At 36.8% G+C, this 22,210-nt stretch overlaps 8 protein-coding genes across 8 annotated transcripts; 2 read left to right on the top strand and 6 right to left on the bottom strand.

The window, feature by feature from the left end:
* Nucleotides 1-2,238: 2,238 nt before the first annotated feature.
* On the top strand, nt 2,239-3,357 carry RHIMIDRAFT_292642 (uncharacterized protein). Its single transcript, XM_023613913.1, has 2 exons — nt 2,239-2,508; nt 2,562-3,357. Exon 2 carries the CDS (start codon nt 2,578-2,580, stop codon nt 2,860-2,862), a length of 285 nt encoding a protein of 94 aa, XP_023465462.1. The 5' UTR covers nt 2,239-2,508; nt 2,562-2,577; the 3' UTR covers nt 2,863-3,357.
* On the bottom strand, nt 3,155-4,111 carry RHIMIDRAFT_238420 (uncharacterized protein; the record flags this gene model as incomplete). The annotated part of the gene is made up of 3 exons (XM_023608958.1): nt 3,155-3,447; nt 3,497-3,608; nt 3,668-4,111. 3 exons carry the CDS (start codon nt 4,109-4,111, stop codon nt 3,155-3,157), a joined length of 849 nt encoding a protein of 282 aa, XP_023465461.1.
* Nucleotides 4,112-4,553: 442 nt separating this feature from the next.
* On the bottom strand, nt 4,554-5,356 carry RHIMIDRAFT_244219 (SCA7-domain-containing protein; the record flags this gene model as incomplete). The annotated part of the gene is made up of 4 exons (XM_023610040.1): nt 4,554-4,822; nt 4,871-5,050; nt 5,118-5,168; nt 5,221-5,356. 4 exons carry the CDS (start codon nt 5,354-5,356, stop codon nt 4,554-4,556), a joined length of 636 nt encoding a protein of 211 aa, XP_023465460.1.
* Nucleotides 5,357-6,522: 1,166 nt separating this feature from the next.
* RHIMIDRAFT_285198 (ABC transporter G family protein) lies at nt 6,523-11,043 on the top strand (the record flags this gene model as incomplete). Its single annotated transcript, XM_023613250.1, has 6 exons — nt 6,523-6,670; nt 6,733-6,783; nt 6,811-6,941; nt 7,068-8,550; nt 8,578-10,638; nt 10,688-11,043. The coding sequence occupies 6 exons, from the start codon at nt 6,523-6,525 to the stop codon at nt 11,041-11,043; spliced, it is 4,230 nt and encodes a 1,409-aa protein (XP_023465459.1).
* A 161-nt stretch (nt 11,044-11,204) lies between these two features.
* RHIMIDRAFT_238417 (molybdopterin binding oxidoreductase) lies at nt 11,205-12,884 on the bottom strand (the record flags this gene model as incomplete). The annotated part of the gene is made up of 11 exons (XM_023608957.1): nt 11,205-11,317; nt 11,367-11,513; nt 11,562-11,736; nt 11,790-11,896; nt 11,946-12,003; nt 12,075-12,090; nt 12,134-12,183; nt 12,246-12,383; nt 12,433-12,477; nt 12,528-12,533; nt 12,597-12,884. The coding sequence occupies 11 exons, from the start codon at nt 12,882-12,884 to the stop codon at nt 11,205-11,207; spliced, it is 1,143 nt and encodes a 380-aa protein (XP_023465458.1).
* An 8-nt stretch (nt 12,885-12,892) lies between these two features.
* Nucleotides 12,893-14,619, bottom strand: RHIMIDRAFT_256128 (uncharacterized protein). Its single transcript, XM_023611214.1, has 5 exons — nt 14,170-14,619; nt 13,817-14,114; nt 13,384-13,743; nt 13,249-13,335; nt 12,893-13,190 (listed from the first exon to the last, which is right to left on the bottom strand). Exons 1-5 carry the CDS (start codon nt 14,209-14,211, stop codon nt 13,096-13,098), a joined length of 882 nt encoding a protein of 293 aa, XP_023465457.1. The 5' UTR covers nt 14,212-14,619; the 3' UTR covers nt 12,893-13,095.
* A 189-nt stretch (nt 14,620-14,808) lies between these two features.
* Nucleotides 14,809-15,498, bottom strand: RHIMIDRAFT_18309 (uncharacterized protein). The gene is made up of 4 exons (XM_023605817.1): nt 15,384-15,498; nt 15,256-15,316; nt 15,131-15,207; nt 14,809-15,081 (listed from the first exon to the last, which is right to left on the bottom strand). The coding sequence occupies exons 1-4, from the start codon at nt 15,463-15,465 to the stop codon at nt 14,999-15,001; spliced, it is 303 nt and encodes a 100-aa protein (XP_023465456.1). The 5' UTR covers nt 15,466-15,498; the 3' UTR covers nt 14,809-14,998.
* Nucleotides 15,499-15,934: 436 nt separating this feature from the next.
* RHIMIDRAFT_244215 (uncharacterized protein) lies at nt 15,935-17,012 on the bottom strand (the record flags this gene model as incomplete). Its single annotated transcript, XM_023610039.1, has 6 exons — nt 15,935-16,069; nt 16,122-16,224; nt 16,287-16,553; nt 16,610-16,717; nt 16,778-16,878; nt 16,938-17,012. The coding sequence occupies 6 exons, from the start codon at nt 17,010-17,012 to the stop codon at nt 15,935-15,937; spliced, it is 789 nt and encodes a 262-aa protein (XP_023465455.1).
* Nucleotides 17,013-22,210: the final 5,198 nt, after the last annotated feature.

The following is a 22,210-nucleotide window of genomic DNA, read 5'->3' as shown; positions in this document are numbered from 1 at the left end:
CTAAACACAAAAAGAGTCAGAGCCAAAGTGTAAAAGAAAAAGAGAGAGAAAGAGAGGCAAAATGGAATAATGGGTCGTATATTTTTTACTTTTAAGGAAATTGGGTCTAATTCAGGGAAACTCATCATTTGATTTTCACTTGTTCTCTGTCCTTTCTTCCTCTCCCATTCTCCAAAAAAAAAAGGAAGGAGGAAATTTGTTACTATGGTAATAAGGAGCTAAATAAGAAGGGGGAGTAGAATAACCATAGAAGCATACTGAAAGAAAAGAGATGCTAATGTAGATAAACAGTGGCAATGATATATAAATAGAACCTAGCTAAAAAGCTTATATTGATTTGTGGAACCTGTTTCCATGTACGAAAAATGAAATGCAGTCTTATGCAGCTTCAATGTGATTAAAAACCTTTGAAACAAAATAGGAGATTGCTTGCTTATTCTTAACGAAAGAGAATAAGCTTCTTTGGGTAGTACAAAAACTAGGGCACCGAACAGAAGAAAGTTTCCATTGTTTTCCTATTATTCTATTACAGAGCGATAAACTATAATTGCTAATACAAGTGTCATACATGTCAATTGAATGTAAAACATGAAATAAAACAAGGAGATCGAGATAAACAACTTCAAGTAAAGATATTGAAGGAACAGAAACCAAAACAAAGAAAAAGAGGGGATATATCTTGTTCAATTGATGCTCCGAACAAGTTCTCCACTTGTGAGACATTACTACTAAAGGCAGGAACAGCTATCTTTTCTTTTAAAAGTCCTGTTATGGTATTATACCGATATACCTTGAAAAAAAGTGAAAATACCCTTTCATAAAGGCTCTTTGTTAGAAAGCCGTAGAGAGATATATCTTTAACGACTAGCTAAGATGTCTTTTATCATTTTATAGAAATTATGTGCAATGTCCCTCAACCGTGTTGTCAACTTGTCTATTTTGTCTAGTCTGCAGTTATTTCCTTTTCTAGTCTATTGAAATGCTGACAAGTATCAAATTAGCCTTTTCATCGCGCTTTTTCTTGGAATCAGTCCAGACCACAGTACTCAAAAAGAACTCTATGCTTTCTTCCTCTGCAGTTCATGCATACTTGATCTTTCTTTTTCTTCAGAATAAGACCATGTGAAGGAAAGAGAGAGATAGAATACACGTCTGTTGCGCCTCTGGATTCCCCTGTGTAGACCTTCTTGCCACTGTCAATAAGTGAGCAGATTTTGCGAGAGCTTTACTGCTTTTTAATTTTGACCTCCTACGGATGGACGCGAAATGTCGGATTTTTTCACGTTCTTGTCAATATCTCTATATCTTAGCTTGTGGGCCCTTAGTAAAGAGTAACAGCAGGTTGCAAAGTGAGTACACATCATGTCCAATTGTTTGTTCTTTTTTCTCTCCTATTCCCTTTTGTTCTCCCTCTTTTTCTGTTCTACCAGATTGCTTTCACTATATGTCTGTGTCTGAAAATAAAAGGTGTTTTCGAAGCCGCTTCCCATATTTTATGGTGGCATGCTCCTTTCTTTTCTCTGAACTTAAAGTAGGCCATTTAATGCGGAAATGAGCCGCTTATACTATTATCCACGCTCCTGAAAAAGAAAAAAAAAAAGAGATCCAGCTACACCTTCTTTCCTATAATGAACTCACAATGTTGTATTTAATCTAACATCACCACGCTCAGCTCTCAAAATATGATCAATGAAGAAACTGGTGTTGGTAATGCATTAATTTTGACGCACTTAAGGGAGATAAACTATTGTCGTACTCATTTTTTTTTTTTTTATATTTGAGCATGAATTCTGCTTTACTATTTTTAATATCATATCAGAATCGTTGGTTATTTGAGTAGTAAATTTCAACTTTGGTATACATATGGCGTGCTCTTGTTGAAACATGATCAATCATTAAGGCAGGCTCGTCTTGCCGGATATGATACGTTTTATACTCTTACTTCTTTTTGATATTGACTTATCTGAGCCAGACTACGCAATATAAAATGTCAAAGTATAGAAAACTTTGTAAAGTATACACTGCAAATACCAGAGTTGACTAGAAATACGAATCTAGTTATTCGTTAATATTCTCAATAAATAAAAATGATCTTCATTATATCTCAACATAATCAAGCACCTCTCAACAAGTTTGGAAGCAGCCAATAATTACATAACTTTACTATAATTGGAAAAGACAAATAAACTGTAGACACTACAGTCACACAGTTACTTTTTTTTTTTTATTACTTCCATGATGGATGCATCAGAAGTCAGATGGGTGTCTAAATATGTACGACCTGTTGAATTTGTAGCAGCACACGAAGAGATTGAGCAGCCAGTCAAGAAACAAAAGACTTCGAATGGAGATGAAGTTGCTTCACTTTACAAAAACATTATCAACTCAACCAAGTCACCTGCTACGCCGTCTCCTCCTTCAGCTGAAAAGACTATTTGGTGTGAAAGTTGCGAGATGACTATTACTGAAGCTGATTACAAACGACATATTCAAGGTACAGCTCATATGGTCAGTAGAAAAACAGAATGTGAGCCTGTAGATACATTGACACTAGGAGGAAGTAATGTTGGCTTTCGTATGTTAACATCGCAAGGATGGAAATACAAGGAAGGGTTAGGGAAAGAAGGGCAAGGTCGACGACATCCTATAGCGACTGTGTTTAAACAAGACAGGCTCTGTATCGGACACGAAAACAGCGGACGTAAAGTCGTGACCCATACACATCAAGAGATTGAAAAAAAGGCCATAGAACGACAGAGAAAGATGGAAGAACAAAAGAAAGACCCTGGCAAAGAGATTGCAAAGAAAGCCAAAGCTGAATCTAGAAAGAGAGTTGCTATGTTACATTATTTAAAACAATAGTTTATCTGTCTTGGCATATTGAACAAAAAAAAGAAAGGGAGGGGAACAATGGTCCGACAATTCGGTGTACAGGATTAAAAAGTCTAAAATACCTTCAAAAGGGAATTTCATAACGAATATGTATTCATAGCCAATCAATCAAGGGGCATTTATCAAGAAGAGGATTAATAAGATATGGAATATTATTGGATAGATAGATCATAGATAATGAGGGGATGTTGCCTTTGTGGGAATATCACATCAAAATATTACAAATAACGAATCGGGAATAAACTACCTTAAATGACATTTTTTAACCTGTTGACAATCTATCTAGACTAATGTCATCGTCATCTCTTGGTGGAGTCATTTTTCTAGATAGTTCATCTGCAGATGAAATAGAATGACTCAGTACCATTTGCTCCTCTTGTTGTTGTTGATATGGATACTGATATTGATGTTGCTGCGGAGACCGCTGTTCTTGTTCTTGTTGTTCTTGTTCTTGTTCTTGTTCTTGTTCTTGTTCCTGTTGCTGTGCTTTCATTATTTGTAATAGTTGTGTTTGTTGTTGTTGTTGTTGTTGCTTTTTAGTTAGCTTTGCATAATCTACAAGGAGAATTAGGATTAAGGCATAAATACTATAAATAATATTTACGCAATCCGCAAGCATTACAGAGAGTACGTGCACCATCAGGACCTCGTCGCCATTCTGGTGTTTCAGATATATTACATGAATGGCATCTTCCTTGAAACGCAGGTCTTTTCTGCTACAAAATCATAAGTAACTCAGATATCACTGATCGAAAAAAAAAGAAGGACGATTTACCACTCTTTTACGCTGTCTTGATGATGATGTGGATTCTTGTTGATTGAACGATGCTTCACTATTTGAAGCACGCGTTTGCTCTGCAGCCATTTGATATTTTCTTAATCTTAATAACGCATTCAGCACTTCATTAGCTCTATTCACCATATCGTCTAACCATAATCTTGTTGATGCCATATCTTGCTGTGATTGTAAATGTATAAACTGTCCTTTTCCTTGAATCATATTATCACAGATTATATTACATTGGTATACTACTTCATTAATATCTTTATTCAATTTATCTGGTTCATTAGGTTGTCTATTTATAAATGGTGGTGATGACCAATGCTCTAATCTTGGAGTAGGTAATGATGTTGATAAAAACGATGAACTAGAACTAGCAGATGGTGGTCGATCCATCGTTGAAATGGGCGGTAATGTTAATTTATCATTGCTATTCATATCTTAAGTATTTTAAAGAAAGATTCACGTAAAATTAGAAAGACAAGAAAAAGCAAATAAAAATAAAAAAAAGCCTTTTTATATGCAGCATCTATCATGTTTCGGGTAACCCAAATCTGGGAATAAGATTAGTGTGTCGATTTCGTTGCACTGATTGCTAAATAAAGTATAAAACATAAAAACTGGATAGTGACACAAGAAAAAAGAAACGCTTGATTTATGTAAGCCAGTTACCATGGATTCCATTTGAAAATATAGATAATATCTATGGGAAAAATATAAATTTCTTTTATCTATACGCAAATTGATTGGATATCTCATCCTGCATAAAAATAAAAGGGAAAAAAAAGAATACTTGGGAAAAAAAAAAAGAAGGGGGAGATACATCTTGTAAACTTTATCTTTGTTTATATATGTATATTCTTTGGCTTAACCACGTGGATTAAATATCAATGTGAGGTATTTGACATTGAGACGATTTTGGTGTAATGGCCTCTAATAGAATATCTCTTATCTTAAAGTATTTTCGCTTTCGTTGAACATAGAATACTTGTCGTTCTCCCAAAGGTTGTGGTTTATGTTCTTTTACTGCAATATATACACTCTCTGTCTCTTCGTCGTAATCAATATCTGTTTCTTGTTGACTATTTTCTTGTTCTCGTGACTCTTCCAAGACAATTTTAAGATCTTCCCTATCGTTTCCAGGTGTAACTAGGTAACACGATTAGTTCCTTAGGTTAGTCGAAATCGTGATCATACCTTGTGGCCTGCCTATTCCCTTTTTCTGATATACAGCAATGAGATCGTTGAATGATTGACTTCGACCTGCCACTGCTCTTTTGGCACCGACTGAATGAATTTTACATGTAATTGCTCTCGTACAAGGTTCATTTGTAGGTGGAATAAGCACACCGCATTGTCTATCTAGATTTAAAGGCGCTGTTATATTTAAAAAAAGAGGAGGTTAAATCATCATACCATCCCACAAGTAAAATACAATCAGAACCTTTTTTTCTCTTATTGATCCGCTTTTTATGCTTTTTCATATCATTTGTTTCTATATACGACATTAAATACCACCTCTTTTTTTATTACTAAACTATTTTTACCGTTATTTTCTGTTTGCACGTTCTTCTCATCTTCATCTCGTAATGGTCTTTTCCTTTTTTTACCACCTTCCGACATAAACTCGTTACTATCACTTTCTTCACTATCTGTTGAAGTTGGCTTTATGAGATTTGACATGATTAAGAAAAAAGAGAAATGAGGGAGGGGAAGAGGGTAGAGGAGGGAAAAAAGTATACTACAGCGCTCATTGGTCGAAAAATGAGCCAATAAAAGATATGATATCATTCGCTAAAATTTTGCCCGCGCACAAGGGGGATGTGATCGCTCGCTCTCAACCATAATGCAACCTGTCCATGTTGCACTGCTTGTTATTTCATAATACAATTTGTACAAACAAAGACAAATCAATACTTCCTTCATTTCTGAAAACAGTGTATGTTATCTCTAGGTTATCTTGGTTTCGCTCCGGATTATTCATGGGCCGGCTATTTAAGCTTACTTTAGTATGTCTCCTTGACAAATAGTATCGAGCGGATGCCCGCATTTGATCCGAGTAAAACGTGCATGAAAAATACAAGTTAGGTGCTTCTTTCTTTTCTTGCCTTTTTCATTATTTTTCCACCCTTTATCGATCACTTGTCATATCCTTTTATCATACATGTGCACAGGTGCCATGCAACTCTTTTCTTTGTTTGATCTATAATTGAATCTGCTTCTCTAATAATAAAAAGTCGTGTTTCTGTTTTTTTCTTTCTTTATTGTCATGGCAACTCGATACAACTTTTACAATAATGACACTTTATCAGTACCTTTGAATGCACGAGCATTTTAAATTGAAAATCAGTTGCCCAATCAAAATAGTCGGAATATGCTAAACCGAAATAGATAGTGGTATAGCTTTCAATTAGAAACGAATATGCTTGCAATGTTCAATCGGTTTATTCGGGCCATTTGTTGTCATATGGAACAATATAAATTTTTTTTCCCGGTGCTGCTGCGGATAATAACACCCTTTTTATGAGGTATAGTACTATCGTAAGGGGGCAAATTGTAGGATATTGCGCGATGCTTCGCCGGTCGCCATTTGAAACCTTCCAATAAAATAATGACATCAAACCGGCTCACTTTGGCGGTGAGTAGTAATCTACAGATCCGCAGCTTCACGGATAAACTACGGCATATTCTGTCAAACATGAGCATATAAATAGTCCCTATATTTTCTTCGAATCTACTTGTCTTGATCTATCTTTTTTCTTTTTTTGCACATCTCATTTTATTACCCTTTCATTCACTTTAATACAATAATAATCGTAATACAGTACTAAAGATCAACAAGTACATTCATGACTTCCAGTAATAATCTTCCATCTTATGGAGGACATCAACACGAACTAGATCAAGCTAGTAATGAATCAGCCAGTACGGTCTATCATATGAATGTTTCGAACGGCACATATGGTGAACCTAATGCAAACGCTGTCAACGTCGAAGGTACCTTTTTTTTAATTGTTTTTTGTATTCGATATATTAAATTTTTTTTTTTTTATCTCCAGCTGCTCAGCAAGAATATGAAGATCTCAAGCGAGAATTGTCTCGTATCAGTCGTATGTCTTCTGTTCACCCAAATGCAGTAGAAGAAGGCAAAGCTAATGCAGATGAATTTAACCTCGATGAATTCTTAAACGGTCTGCGTGATGAACATGATTCTGCAGGCCACCTGCCCAAAAATCTCGGTGTTTCGTGGAAAAATTTGACGGTCAAGGTAACCCTTTTATATATAAAAAAAGAACAAAAAGAAGGAATGCCGAATCTAACGCAATTATTTTAGGGCTATGCACCTGATGCACACACCATCCCCACTGTTTTCTCTTTCCTTCAATTCTGGAAGCTCTTTGGTGTTGGTGTCAGCAGAAATAAGAAAAATATCCTTCATGATCTAACAGGCCATTGTAAAGAAGGTGAAATGCTACTGGTTCTCGGTCGTCCTGGCGCAGGCTGTACTACTTTCCTAAAAGTAATTGCTAACATGCGTGGTTCCTACACTGATGTTGAAGGTGATGTTAGTTATGGTGGTATTGACGCAGATACCTTTGCAAAGAGATATCGTGGTCAAGTTTGTTACAATGAAGAAGAAGATCAACACTATCCTACCTTAACTGCTAAACAAACACTTCAATTTGCTCTTCGTCTCAAGACACCTGGTAATCGACTTCCTAACGAGACAAAGAAAGAATTTGTCAACAAGATTCTTTATATGCTCGGTAACATGCTGGGTCTTACCAAGCAAATGAATACCATGGTTGGTAACGCCTATGTCCGTGGTCTCTCTGGTGGTGAACGCAAGCGTATGTCTATTGCTGAGCAAATGACAACATCCAGTTCCATCAACTGTTGGGACTGTTCCACACGTGGTCTCGACGCTGCCTCAGCTCTCGATTATACTCGAGCACTTCGCATTATGACTGACGTTTTGAAAAAGACAACGATTGCTACTTTATATCAAGCTTCGAACAACATCTTTACCCTTTTCGACAAAGTCATGGTATTAGACGAAGGCAGATGCATCTATTTTGGCCCTACCGATCTCGCTCAACCCTACTTTGAAGCTCTCGGTTTCCATTGCCCCAAGCGTAAGTCAATTCCTGACTTCTTAACCGGTCTTTGTAACCCCAACGAACGTGAAATCAAGCCTGGTTTCGATTCAATTGCTCCCAGATTTGCCCACGAATTTGAAGCAAGATATCTCGAATCAGATATTCACAAACAAATGATGGCTGAGTTTGAGCAATACCAAGCTCATCTTCATCACGAGAAGCCTGGTGATACTTTTATGAAAGCTGTCGATGCCGAGCATCAAAAGCGTGCCAACAAAAAGGCACCCTACACAGCTAGTTTCTATCAACAAGTCAAAGCACTGACCATTCGTCAATTCTATCTCAACTTGACCGACATCGGTGCTCTCATCTCTCGTTACGGTACTATTCTCATTCAATCATTAATCACTGCCTCTTGCTTCTTCAAGATGGCCGAAGACGGCGCCGGTGCCTTTTCTCGTGGCGGTGCTCTTTTCTTTGCTCTCTTGTTTAATGCCTTCATCTCTCAATCCGAACTTGTTGCCTTCTTGATGGGTCGACCTATCCTTGAAAAGCACAAACAGTATGCTCTCTACCGCCCTTCTGCATTCTATATTGCTCAAGTTGTCATGGACGTGCCTTATGCTGTGGTCCAAGTACTCTTGTTTGAAATTTGTGCTTACTTCATGATGGGCTTGAAATTGACGGCTGGAGCCTTCTTTAGTTTCTTTATCATCTTGTTCTTCATCAACATGTGTATGAACGGTTTCTTCCGTTTCTTTGGTGCTTCCACATCCAGTTTCTTCCTTGCTACTCAGCTTTCAGGTACCGTTTTGATTGCCGTAACATCCTACACAGGTTATACTATCCCTTACAACAAGATGCATCCTTGGCTCTCATGGATCTATTGGATCAATCCCTTGACATATGGTTACAAGGCGCTACTTATCAACGAATTGAAGGGCCAGCATTACAGCTGTGATGGTCTTGGTAATTCGATTCCTTCTGGCCCAGGCTATGACGACTGGAACTACAAGACCTGTGTTATGGCAGGTGGCAAGCCCGGTGCCAGCTTTGTCCTTGGTGACGACTACTTGAACGAGTACCTTAGCTACAATCCTGAACAAATGTGGGCTCCTGATTTTGTTGTCCTCGTTGCCTTCTTCCTTTTCTTTACTGTCGTGACTGCCGCTACCATGGAATTGGGTGGACTCAGCAAAGCCGGTACATTGACCAAGCTTTACTTGCCTGGTAAGGCTCCCAAGCCCCGTACGCCCGAGGAAGAAGAAGCTAGACGCAAAAGACAAGCCAACATCAACTCTGAAATGGAAAATGTATCTACTGGTACAACTTTTTCATGGCAAGACGTCAACTATACCGTTCCAATCAAGGGAGGTCAACTCCAACTTTTGAACAATGTCTCTGGTATCGTCAAACCTGGCCATCTTACTGCCCTCATGGGTTCCTCTGGTGCTGGTAAGACCACCCTTCTGGACGTCTTGGCTCGCCGAAAGACGATTGGTAAGGTCGAAGGTCGTGTCTATTTGAACAACGAAGCCTTGTTGAATGACTTTGAGCGTATCACAGGTTACTGTGAACAAACCGATGTTCATCAACCTGCTGTCACTGTTCGTGAAGCACTAAGATTCTCAGCCTATCTTCGTCAACCTGCTGAAGTGCCCAAGGAAGAAAAGGATGCCTATGTCGAAAAGATCCTGGAGCTCTTGGAAATGGAAGACATTGGTGACGCTCAAATTGGTCTTGTTGAAACTGGCTTTGGTATCTCTGTTGAAGAACGTAAGCGTTTGACGATCGGTATGGAACTTGTAGGCAAGCCTAAACTTTTGTTCTTGGACGAACCTACCTCTGGTCTTGACGCTCAAAGTTCATACAACATCATTCGTTTCATTCGTAAGCTTGCTGATTCTGGGTGGCCTGTCTTGTGTACCATTCATCAACCCTCTGCTATCCTCTTTGAACATTTTGATCACCTTCTTTTGCTTGTCCGTGGTGGTAAGACAGCCTACTATGGTGAAATCGGTAGGGACTCTCAAACGATGATCTCGTACTTTGAACGAAACGGCGGTCCTCAATGCGCACCTGATGCTAACCCTGCTGAGTATATACTTGAGTGTGTTGGTGCAGGTACTGCAGGTAAAGCCAAGGCTGACTGGGCTGCTATCTGGGAAAAGTCAGCTGAAGCCAAACGTCTTCAAGAAGAACTCGAACAGATTCACAACGTGGCTGACAAGAACCCCACGCGTATCGCTCGTACTTATGCTACAAACACCTGGACTCAATTCAAACTGGTTCACAAGCGTATGGCTTTAGCCTACTGGCGTTCTCCTGATTATAACATTGGTCGTTTCTTAAACGTCATGTTTACTTCACTTATCACTGGTTTTACCTTTTGGAAGCTTGGAAACTCTTCTTCTGACTTGCTTAACAAGCTCTTTGCCCTCTTCAGTACTTTCATCATGGCCATGACATTGATTATCCTTGCTCAACCCAAATTCATTACCGAACGACAATACTTTAGAAGAGAATACGCTTCACGTTACTACAGTTGGTTCCCTTGGGGTATCTCTGCTCTTCTGGTTGAAATGCCATACATCTTTATCTTTGCTGCCTGTTTCATGTTTGGGTTCTACTGGACAGCCGGTATGAATACGTCTTCAGAGGCATCTGGTTACTTTTACATCACCTTTTGTATTCTTGTCTGTTGGGCTGTCTCTCTTGGTTTTGTCATTGCTGCTTTCTCTGAATCACCTGTGATGGCTGCTGTCATCAATCCTTTGGTCATGTCCTTGCTTATTTTGTTTGCTGGTCTTATGCAATCTCCTGCAGCAATGCCTCGATTCTGGAGCGCATGGATGTACTGGCTTGGTAAGTTTTCTACAGAAGAAGAAGAAGAGATAACTAATATGTTTTATAGATCCTTTCCATTACTATATTGAAGGTTTAGCTGTGAATGAGCTGTCTGATACCGCCGTTCGATGTACCGATTCTGATCTTGTCAAGTTTCATCCTCCACCCAACATGACCTGTGGCGAATACACCAAGAATTACTTTAGTTATGGCGCTCCTGGTTATATTGCTAATCCTGATGCTATGCAACCTGATATGTGTGGTTACTGTACCTTTAACAGTGGTAAAGAATTCTATTATTCTCGATTTGGTTGGGATGAAGCTCACAAGTGGCGTAACTTTGGTATCCTCATTGCTTACTTTGCTTTCAACTGCATTGTCTTTTTAATGTTTGTTTACCTTCGCAGAAAGCCAAGACGTTAAAAATATTCTTTAATTATATCATATACACTCATAGATTTTTTTTTTATTTTGTATCATTATTCATACAACTACATCTTAAACTCTCTTTCTTTCTTTTTTTTTTTTCGATACTAATGCATGTAATTTTATTTTATTTGAATAATAAACAGGACACAATTTCATTAAATGTTTGATTGTTCTAATCTGTTTGATTCTACTGTTCTCCATGAGTTATTCATCACTCCACGATAATTCCAAATAGGATACTCTTGTTGAATATTTCCAGCAGAATCCACTATATAGAGAATAAAAATTATTTTATTTTTTAACAATTTTCTATTTACCTGCTCGACTAACAATCCTCACATTTCTCTTTGTTTCTACAGTAGCTGTCCAGAGACACCAACCCCAAACATATACACTATTTCCTCCTGCTGCAGGCTGGTACAATTGAGCTGTTACCCACGTCTTTCCGTCATCTCCAGAGACATCTACTCAAAAATAAGTCAAATGTTATTGAACAATTATTTCCGTCTTACCAACACGCTGAATAAATCTACCACCCCCTGAGAGCGCATAACCTTGTACTTGCTCACTGGGTTGGGATCCATTGTGCACTCCATCAGCAGGTATACAGACATAAGACTGAACGTTGTATTCTCCAATAGCGGGTAATCTGGTCCAATATGCGTTTGCTTGCTCCTCGGTGTTTATCTACAGATCCAACATCGGTCAGAAGAAAGGAGATGCTGCATTTTTTCACTTACACTCTCGGGAAGTATTTTATAGTCTCGTTGTTGGAAAAAGGAAGATGACTCTTGGTCTTGGACGGTGATTGACTTCAAAAACTTGACTGAACGTGCACCGATGTATCCTTTATATCCCCAATTAGCAACAATACAGAAAAACACAAGTTTCGTTACCTGGTACGACTACTCGAATAGGATAACCGTGATCACGCGTTAGAGGTTTATAGTTCATCTGAATTAGAAGAAATCAATGTTGCAAATTCTTAAAGTGTCATGGTTACTTGCCTCATATGCCAATAGTACATCACCAAACTCGTCCCTACAAAGAGTTAACGTTGTATTAAAAATAATAAAAGACTTACAGTGCTTTTGAAAGTGGAATAGAGGATCCGTAGCACCTATCTTCTTCGCACTTTTTTATATAATATTGCTTTATTTAGAATTTAAGCTATTAGCAGAAAAATGGTTGGTTACCTGTTCCACAGATTCAAATGCGACATGCAGTTTAGAAAAATTATCCAGTTTGGACGTAACGCCTAAAGATTCTAGTACGTCCTTTAGTCTACAGCCACTATAAACTGCATTTCCAAGAGCACAGGGCCCCCAGATGACCTTTTAGAAGAGTGAGTAAGATGAAACATAGTATGATTTTTGAACTTACGCCCTTTGTATGCTTTACTCTGTGTAGACCATCTCTTCTATTTCCCTATTGAAGTATTAGATGTATATGCTTTTCTATTGATACTATACACATACTGCACACTAAATATATATATATATAAAGATGAATATACCAATGCTATTCAACGTATTCCTTTTAATTACCTCCATCACCATCATAACCGACACTTTTTCATAATCCTTGATTTCCTTCAGACTCAATCTTTTGACTTCTTTACAACCTATACCCTTAATCTCTACCGTATGTTCGTTTTCATCAAGGACAGGTATCGGTCCATGGTTTCGGCAAAAGAAGTATTTCTCAGGTGTAATATAATGTTTTACTAAATCTGGTGGTGTTGGTTCAGCATTAAAAGGAGCATCGTTGCGTACGATCAAATCATATGACTCATGCGAAGGATCGTGACTATAATCAAGTTGACTTTTAGACATGAGAAATAAAGAAAGAAAAGAAAAAGAAAAAAAAGTGTGCCCTGAAATAAGGCAATCCTGCATAACAATAACATTTACGTCATACAGAATACATTAAAGTGTTGATTTTTTATTCTACGATAAACTTTACAAAGTGAGAAAAAGAGAGAAAAGATGCTAATAGTAAGTAATAATAATAATAATAATAAGGGGTGTGATAATAAAGGAATACTTATTCAATAGACCATCGCCTGGTAGAACTTGATTTTTCCAAACCAAGAGGAGCCATTGAATGTGCTGAAGTAGCAGAAGCAGTAGCGTGCGAAACTAGAAAAAAAAAAAGAGTCAGTTTATCTGGATAATAAACATGCTTCCATCTGTTTACTATGATTCATCAATCCAAGGTTAAAGTTTCGAAGACAGATAATACCAATGGGTACAGATGCTAAAATAAGTACCATATCTACACACACTATTTTGATGTGATTAGTAGATTATTAAGAAATATACAAGAACTTACAGAAGAAGGTGAGAAAAGCTTTTGAACCCAAGAATCGAACGGGATTTTGAGCAATTTGAACAAGAGTATAAATATAGTACGCCATGCTCGCCATACAAAGAATTAAAAAGATGTACATATGAGGTTTTCTTTCTCTTCTTAATCCCCAATAAGCAGATACGAGCATTGTGATTGAAATGCAACAACTCAGGACAATGTGTTCTATCAATTCTTTGACAATTCCTGTTTGATCTCCACTACTTGCCGCGGTTGGCCACCATGCGACGATCAATAACGCTAAATACTGTATTGAAAATCCAAGGAAAAAGAAGAAATCGAACTTGAGTAGCATCATGAAGATTTGATACATCTTGTAACGATCTATACAATATAGAATCAATGGGATAAGTTTCCTTTTATATATATATTTATATCTATATATATATATATATACCTCGCATGGCTAAATCAGCTCCAATCTTTTTATAAATGTGCCAACCAAACTCAAGATAGAGCTTATAAGCTAAAAAGACGAATATACAGGTACAAACAATCATCAAACATATCTGAGTGATTTCTGCCCACTTGGAATCATGATAAGCTTGACCCAGGTAATGTAAGCCAGTTGACACGTTTGAACCATCTTGCGTGAATAGAGTGGAAGACTGATGAAACTGGATGATAGAGTATGCTGTCATGCCTAATTCAAAAGCGACCAGCGCAATAAGTTGAATGGTATTTCTTTGGTAAATCTATTGTGTATCATCGTTAGTTTCTTTTCTTATGTTTGTCAATTTTTTAACCTACAGCATCAATCACAAGTATCACAGTAAATAGCTGGGCAATCATGAATAAAATGAAATAGACCAATAAGGACCTAGCATTAGCAAAGGCTGTCTTGAGGTCATCATTGGAATCAACTGCCAATCGTAAACTGTTGATTACATTAATTTCATTCGAATGAAAGACGAAAATGACAGCTTCGAATGCAATAGCAAATAGTGCTTGTAAAACGATCACACAAAATATAGCTCGGGTCCACCGTGACTCACCAAACTATGAAGAAAAAGAATATTTATATATGAATAACATGATATAAATGTGTGTGCGTATACTTTGTCTGGTTATCTTACGACTCGAGAAATGATCCACATTTGTTAGTTTATTCTTTCAGTTTTATTATTTATATGTTAAACATAGAAAAACTAGAAAGAAAGGACTATAATAAAAAAAAGGAGGGGAAAAGAAAGGGGAAAATGAAAAAGAGAGGAGAGGGAAAGGGTAATAAGTTCTAGTTCAACCGACCAAATGAGTTGTGTTACACTATTGAATTGATTGATTGCTTATTTTGTAAATGACTCGTGAAGTTACATGAGATCAACTTTACTATGAACTAACAACAAAAATCTAGACTAAGTGATAAACAGACAAGAGATCTTTCTTTCTGTGGAACTTTTGATGACGCATAATTGTTATTTTATTGTATAAAAAATGTGTTTTTTAAAGTAGATTGAATGGTAGATTGACCATGACTGAAGAACAAGAAAAGCTTAATTAAATCTAAATTGAGCAAATTGAACAATAATGAAGGTGCGATAGAGAGTAATAATGGGTGATGCTGTGTATATCTTTTTTTTTACTTTGAAGACTGTTTGTAATTAGTGGTATCCAATACTTGCTTTCCACAAATGGCACAAATACCCTTTTTATATGCACAATCTAGGAATATAATGTTAAGGATGTTTAAGTATGATGATATTTGATTTACCTTGACAATAATTTGCTTTGGTCTGATGAACTCTGTTTTTACATAATTTACACTTGCCCTCTAAAGGATTAAAACGACTAATATAAATGTTATCATCTTTATCTTTTTGTTTTATCCTTGCTTACTTTGCTTTTGCAGATTTTGATAACAACTTGTTTTGATTGATTTTTCTTCCAGAAGATCCAGCTACATTTAAAAAAGTCAATATTTCCAAATGAAAGAGAGAAAGAGAGAAAGAAAGACGTGTAATTACCAACGGCGTTATTTGATCCTTCTTTCCATGTGTCTGGTGCAGCCACTGCAATTAACTTCTTTTCACACTTTTTGCAAACCATTGATTTATTTTATAAAGAGAGACAGAGAAAAAGAGAGAAAAATAATAAAACTGCGGTAAAAGCTGTGTTTACCAAATATGGACTTTTTCATCGCCACTAGTCCAATTAATGCCGGCAGAAACTCCTGAAATCTTTGATTGCAGAGATGGCTCAGCGGAACCACATGCTTCAACTAACTATCTGAAATGTTGATGAATTGTAATAATTATAAAAGACATAGTGTATTTATTACTATTGCTATCCTAATGTACGTGATATTACCTTTGTTCATATGCTAAATCTACAGAAATTGCACAATTCATTCAGTAGTCAGTCTCTCCCTCTCTTTTCTTGATAACACGAAATGTTTGTTTGATAATACAGTCATTTATTTTAAATTCATATTTAGGAAGGGATAAAAAAAAATAATGACTTTATATATTAGTCAAGTCTGAAAAATACAAGATATCTGGCATATTTGGCAATCTTGTTATCTTGTCGGTGTCGGGAGGAATCCACGTTCCTCGTGTCCAAGAGCAGGCTTATTATTGTTGCTGTTGTTGTCACTGTCACTGCTGTCATCATCGTTTATTAGGTCGCAGCTTGCAACTTCCGTCGTTGCATTCTTTTGCATTCATTAAACACTTGATTATATAATATAACTCATTTATACTTACTTTGAATTTATATTGCAACATGATCACTTCTCTAAAGTCCTTGGTACGTGCAACATGGTTGGGGAGGACTGCCGCGCCTAATTTAAGGGAGCACGGGATGGCTCTGTTCCCTACAAAATAACCGGAAATTAGAGAAGTTGTTTTATTTCGTAAATATTGATGTACCTGTGATCTGTAGGCCAGAGATAGCGATAGCTTCGGACTTTTTGTGGGACTTCTTTGATCAACTTGTCCAGAACTGTCTTGAATTCAATATGGAGTTTTGTCCTGTCATTGGTGATCTTGATCATGCTAGGGTTGAGCCTAGCAATCTCAACGTTAGCCTTATCGGCTTCTCTTCTTCTTCTGGACATAGTGCCCTTCGCAACTCTTAAGTCCACTTTGAAGCCGGCACTGCTTATTGCATCGTGAGAGTCACCGACACTCTCTCCCCTAAATAATTTGTTAAACAGATTGATCCAATGTCAAATAGACGCATTATTACGTACCACTTTGTCCTCAGGTTGGTTCTTCTAAACAACCTCTTCAAGATTGGCGACCAAATTTTTACGACGACGTCCTTTTCTGTTTTATCTACATCCTTGTCAAAAATACAACTTTGGAATTCAAGGAGAGTAAGGATTGATACTCTGGTGTTCAAGTATAATGAGACTTACTACTGGACATACATGCTGAAGATGTCCGATTCCATCGGGCTTTTGGCCTTTGCTTCGTACTTTAGGCAAAGGAAGCGACCTTTCGAAATCTCTTTCGCGATCTAAAATAGACTGTTATTAAAAGTAACAATAGATTTATTTTGATATTAGTAGTATAAACCTCTTTCATCTTCGAAATCTTCTCTTCTAGCTTGTCTTTCAAAGTAATTCCTTCATCGAAGCGTTTTTGGAACATACTACAGAGTTGCTGTATTTAGCTTTGTTATTGTAAAAACCCTCTTTTGGGGAGAAGCATGATAGGACAGGTCAAGGATAGAGTTGAGTCCCAGGCTAATTTTTGCTACTGTCAGACAACTGAAATATTCTATTTACAAAACCCCCCTCACTCAACTTACGCAACAACGGACTTGTCTTCACAGCTTAAACTGTAATACTGTTCGTATAGGGCTGTGGCTTTTCCTTTAATGATCGTTCCCACAGAGCTGCTCTCTATGCCCACACGGACTCTGTCTGCTTCAGCGGCTTATCAAAAAGACGCGTTAGTGATAACTACTCTCAATTAGTTTTGAAATCTTTCTCTTACAAGGCTAACGAGGAGATTACCAGATCCAATCCTAGTCTGGTACTAAACAGTTTATTATAACGGATAGATTCAGTGTAAAATAGATGCATTATTACGTACCACTTCATTCTAAGAGTTGTCCTCCTGAATAGCCTCTCAAAGATGGATGACCATACCTTGACAGCACTGCTGTTTTCAGTAATATCGATATTCTTGTCAAATACCTAGCTGTGGGGCTCCATAAGAGTAATAAAGAGACGCAGATGTATACTGATAAGTTTCTTTGTAAAGAATAAGAAAAAAGAAAAAGAAAGAATTCATTATTTACAACATCGTCATTTTATATGCAAACAGGAGTATTGCTTGACCAATAAGAATTGGATATAATATGCTATATGTTAATAACATGCATTGTGGCCAGTTTCTTTGTATTATTCATTCTTAGAATGTAGATTTAGAGTAATCTCATAAGATTAAGTATTGATAGGGTAAATACGATAACAACGTTTGTCTTCTTGTGAAACACAAAGCTATCTGGGTCTTCTTTCTCTTGTTTCATACTTTTCTGTTTTAGAAGAAATACGTGCATCAATCCTTGTCTGCATATATGTTGTATTCAGCTTCTCTTTCTTTTTTTGAAGCTCACTTCAGTCATATTAATATCAGGTTCCTCGGCTAACTGCGACTCAAAGCAATATCATCTTTGACCATCTTCCTAAGGTCTGCTATTATTTTTAGGCGGAGGTGAAGGAGTTTCATTGTGCTGGTTTGCTTCGTTTTCTTTATCATCAAAGGCACCCCTTCTTTCATCTTTGTGATAAAAAGCCATCCCAGAGCCCATCGCAAAGTTTGAGATTGTACAGAAAGAACAATGTTTTGACCTTGACGGCCAATTGAGTTCGAAAGGTTTACCAAATTAGGGCTCAAAAGTTCGGTATCTGTGGGTTGGGGCTTGCCTTTTATTGGTAGTACTTTTCACACGAACTTGTCCTCATTGTTCTTTTGACTTGATCTTCATCTTGCTTATATCTGCGCCTATTTTAAATAATAATCAATGCATTAAGATGCATATTTATATTATTTATTATCATCAAGTGTAAAAAGGGAAATAACTTGTTTCGAAGCTATTTTGGGAGATGAATTCATACACACACATTACAAAAGGGAGTTTAAAATATTCTGTGTATTTAAATAAAAACCTTTTAATCTCTCTCTCTTTTCTTTCTCTCTTATTATTTTTAAAATGATGTACAATACACTCAAGTTGAATGCAGTCGGATTATACGTTGGCGCAGTCTTTGGCACAGCAGCATTTACATATCTAAGGTAAACGAAATAAATACATTTAAATATATGAAACTCATCTTTTTATTTATTTACAGTAAGTAAAGCCCTTTTTCGTTTTATATAACAACTAACATGGCTATAGGCATCCGAGGATTGATTATGTCACGAGCGTCAAATACTAAAACGAAACCTCTTCAGCATTTGAAATTATTAAATTATCAACCACGATCCATTTCTTCAATTTCTTCAAATCTACCGATGAATGTCCATAGTCGATGCTATTAGTTATACCCTTCATTATTGTATGTGTATGTTCATTACTGTTTAAAAATCCTGCATTCTTTATTTCGTACATATAAAATTTTTGTGTTTTTCTCAATCCTACATTAAAACAAACTTTACCCGTAACCGCAGACGATATGACTCATCTTCAATATGACATTTTCTGTCTGATCCGCACGATTGAGAAAAAGATCACTGTCATTAATCAACCTTGATTCCTTTGTAAGTAGTTGAGCTCTTATCGCTAAGGAAAGGTCGATTTGCGATTATATATACGATTTAGAAGACAGCAAATAGTGGGGTAGTTGGATATTCTTGGACACACATTTTGTTGTCCCCGTATGAGAGATCCCTTCATTCCCCCCAAAAAATATCAAACTTAAAATTAGCCATTGCTTTCAAAAAGGAGTCGTTACTCAGAGCCACGTTTTGGTCATCCATTACTGCTAATTGACTTTACTCATCATGTAAGAGGAAGCCTATTCTTACCTTGGATGTACTGTTTAATAGAAGTAACGAAGAGTCGTTTCATAAGAAGGGGAGCAAAAACTAGGTCATGAAACCCTTAGATATATACTTAATACCCCCTCCCCTTATTTTTCTTTTTTAGTTTAGGAACAATGCTCAGGTATGATTATCAAAAAGGTTGCAACTCACACGCTGTCTAGTGAGCCTTTTTGTAGCCACCATCACTCAGCTGCAATAAGAAGTAATTAATGTCACATGACGATGGTTGTTCTTTTTATCTCTTTCACATGTACAACTTTCATTGTACAAAAAGAACGCTACATCTACTTTAAAGGATAACAAAAGAAGTATGATCTTTAATAAGATATCGTTTTTGACCCGATTACAAATTACAAAGTCAGTCATTTACCTTTAAACGTGTATAGAATATGGCTCTGTTCAAATATTCATTTCATTTTTAATATATATTGTTTGAAATTATTTATGAATCTATTACTATGACGTAAACAATGTCTATTCAGAGATAATAAAGAGAATGAAAGACGCATATGGATAAATAATGTTACTCATACCGTCGATCCCTTTTTTGTTATCTAAAGTTTACTTTTTGTTATGAACATATGCTGACTTTGTTATTCTCTTACTGCGATCATTTATGACCCCTTGATTCTGTCTTTCATACAGTCATTTCAAAAAGCAAAGTTGCTGGTTTTAAATTTGATGTCGTGCAAAAAATATGCAATTTTTTTTACGAAGATGGACAGGGACGTGTTGAACACGGAAATGAGCCTATAGATCTTGTTATTGACGAGGAGTTGCTTACTATCGAAACAATAAGTTCTCGTATTCAATTACTAGTGAATAAACCTCCAGATAGACAGCTAATTCCTGTAGTGTATCCAGTTGCAGATGAAAGGAGCAATGAGTATGTCGACATGGAGTTATGTGGCAAGTAATGCTATACAGTTTACTCGAATGATGAAAGAACTGGATTTTTTCATTTGTTTTTCAGTAAATACTTAAGTGCTTCAGCTGCTGCAAGACAACCGGGTATTCATATTCGTGCAGCTCAGAGATGGGTCAAACGTTATTACGAAGATCCTAAGAGCATTTTCGAAAAGAAGAGAAACAGGTCGATGTCATTCTTGGGGAAGAACATAAAAGTTTCCTTTTAAATTACATTGATGAGAATCCTTCTGCTGTTGCAACTGAAGTGATGGAAACTTTGAAGTAGAACTTTATAGATCTTAATGTTTCTCGTAGCATTGTTTACAACTTCAGATAACTCAATGTAACTTATCCATCAAACAAGCACAATTCCAGCCTGTTGAACGAAACAATGAAGAAAAAATTCAGCGAAGGTATAATTGGGTTAAAAAGTGGCAGCAGACTGACCTGGATTTCTCAATAAACTATGCCTTTCTTGATGAATCAACCTTTCACATTAATTTGAAAAGAAGTATGGCTTGATCAAAGAAGGGCACTCCTGCAATAGTTACAGTGTATTCTGGGGAGGGAAGTGATAACTACCTAGAATAATTTAAATAAATAAAAAAAAAAGGAACGGAGGACAGAGAGAACCCAGAGCGTCAGAGGAGACAATTAGGAGAACGTTCCAGATACACGTCAGAGAGCAAAGAAAGCGAGAAAAGCGAGTCAGAGTAAGGGCCATGGGACAAGCTAGTTTTTATTTATGAACATTTGAACACAGAGGGACATTTGATAACTGCTATAAAGAAGCAAAAAAAAAAAAAAAAAAAAAAAAAAAAAAAAAAGGACTCAATTAAAATGGGTTTTTATATGCTTTTCTATTTCAAGCAGGGTACCTAGGACAAAGAAGTCATGTCAAATAGAAGCAATCTACATCGTGACCATTCAAGAATATATATTACCAAATATAACTACATGTTCTGATTTCATGGAAGAACCGAATAAAGAATTTAAACTTTTACAAAGAGACTAAAGAGGACTATTTCTAACATTAAGTTAATTTCAGCTCCAAAACAACCCACTTGTTAATATTACTGTCAAATGGGATAGCGATCCATATTCTTTTTGTATTTGTTATTACTCTGATAGCATTACAGCGGTTTCAATACGACATCTAAATTTGGAAAGCACGACATTCAGTCTCAGTAGCCTAACCTAAGGATGTCCAGTTCACTCTCTCTGATATAAAACATGAATTTATCATAATTACACGTGTTCTTGCATCTTTGTTGATGGACTGACAACATAAAACTAAAGTAAAGAAATGACAACATATATTTTTTATCTCTTCTTGAAAAGAGACAATTCAAGATGGTAACTTCATAAACTCACGTTTAGCTTGACGCTACACATTGAATAGTTTTGTTGGGTGACATCATATGTAGTGGATAGAGACAGTACCCGTAGTATTGGCTTATTTTTTGAGTGCATTTTTGAGTGCACCAAGTGTTTGCCAAGTTCGTCGCTAATGCCCTACTCTTTCTCTTTTTACTTGTTTCCAAAGATGTTGTGGGTATGCGTTGTGATTCCTTAGACAGCTTTGCGTGCCCGATGATGACTTGTCCAGTTGACAAATTCAGCAATATTGATACCTTGAACAGACACATCAAGAAAAAGAACGGTCTCAATGCTGAAAGTGGCCTGTTTGAAAATGCTGACAATGACTTTAGAAAGCGTATAAAGTTGGAATATCCTGATTTTGATCTTCGTCGTGGCAATCATCTGGCACTCTCTTGTTCACCTTTGGCCTTACACCTTAAACACCATTCTATGACATCTACCCACACTTTCCATGTTCACCAGGTTTTGCGTTCACGTCGTTCGACCTTAGCTTGAGTACGACC

Source organism: Rhizopus microsporus (genome assembly GCF_002708625.1).
Source record: "Rhizopus microsporus ATCC 52813 unplaced genomic scaffold scaffold_10, whole genome shotgun sequence".
In the NCBI taxonomy this organism is placed as follows: domain Eukaryota; kingdom Fungi; phylum Mucoromycota; class Mucoromycetes; order Mucorales; family Rhizopodaceae; genus Rhizopus; species Rhizopus microsporus.
This window is presented reverse-complemented; position numbering and strand designations above follow the sequence as displayed.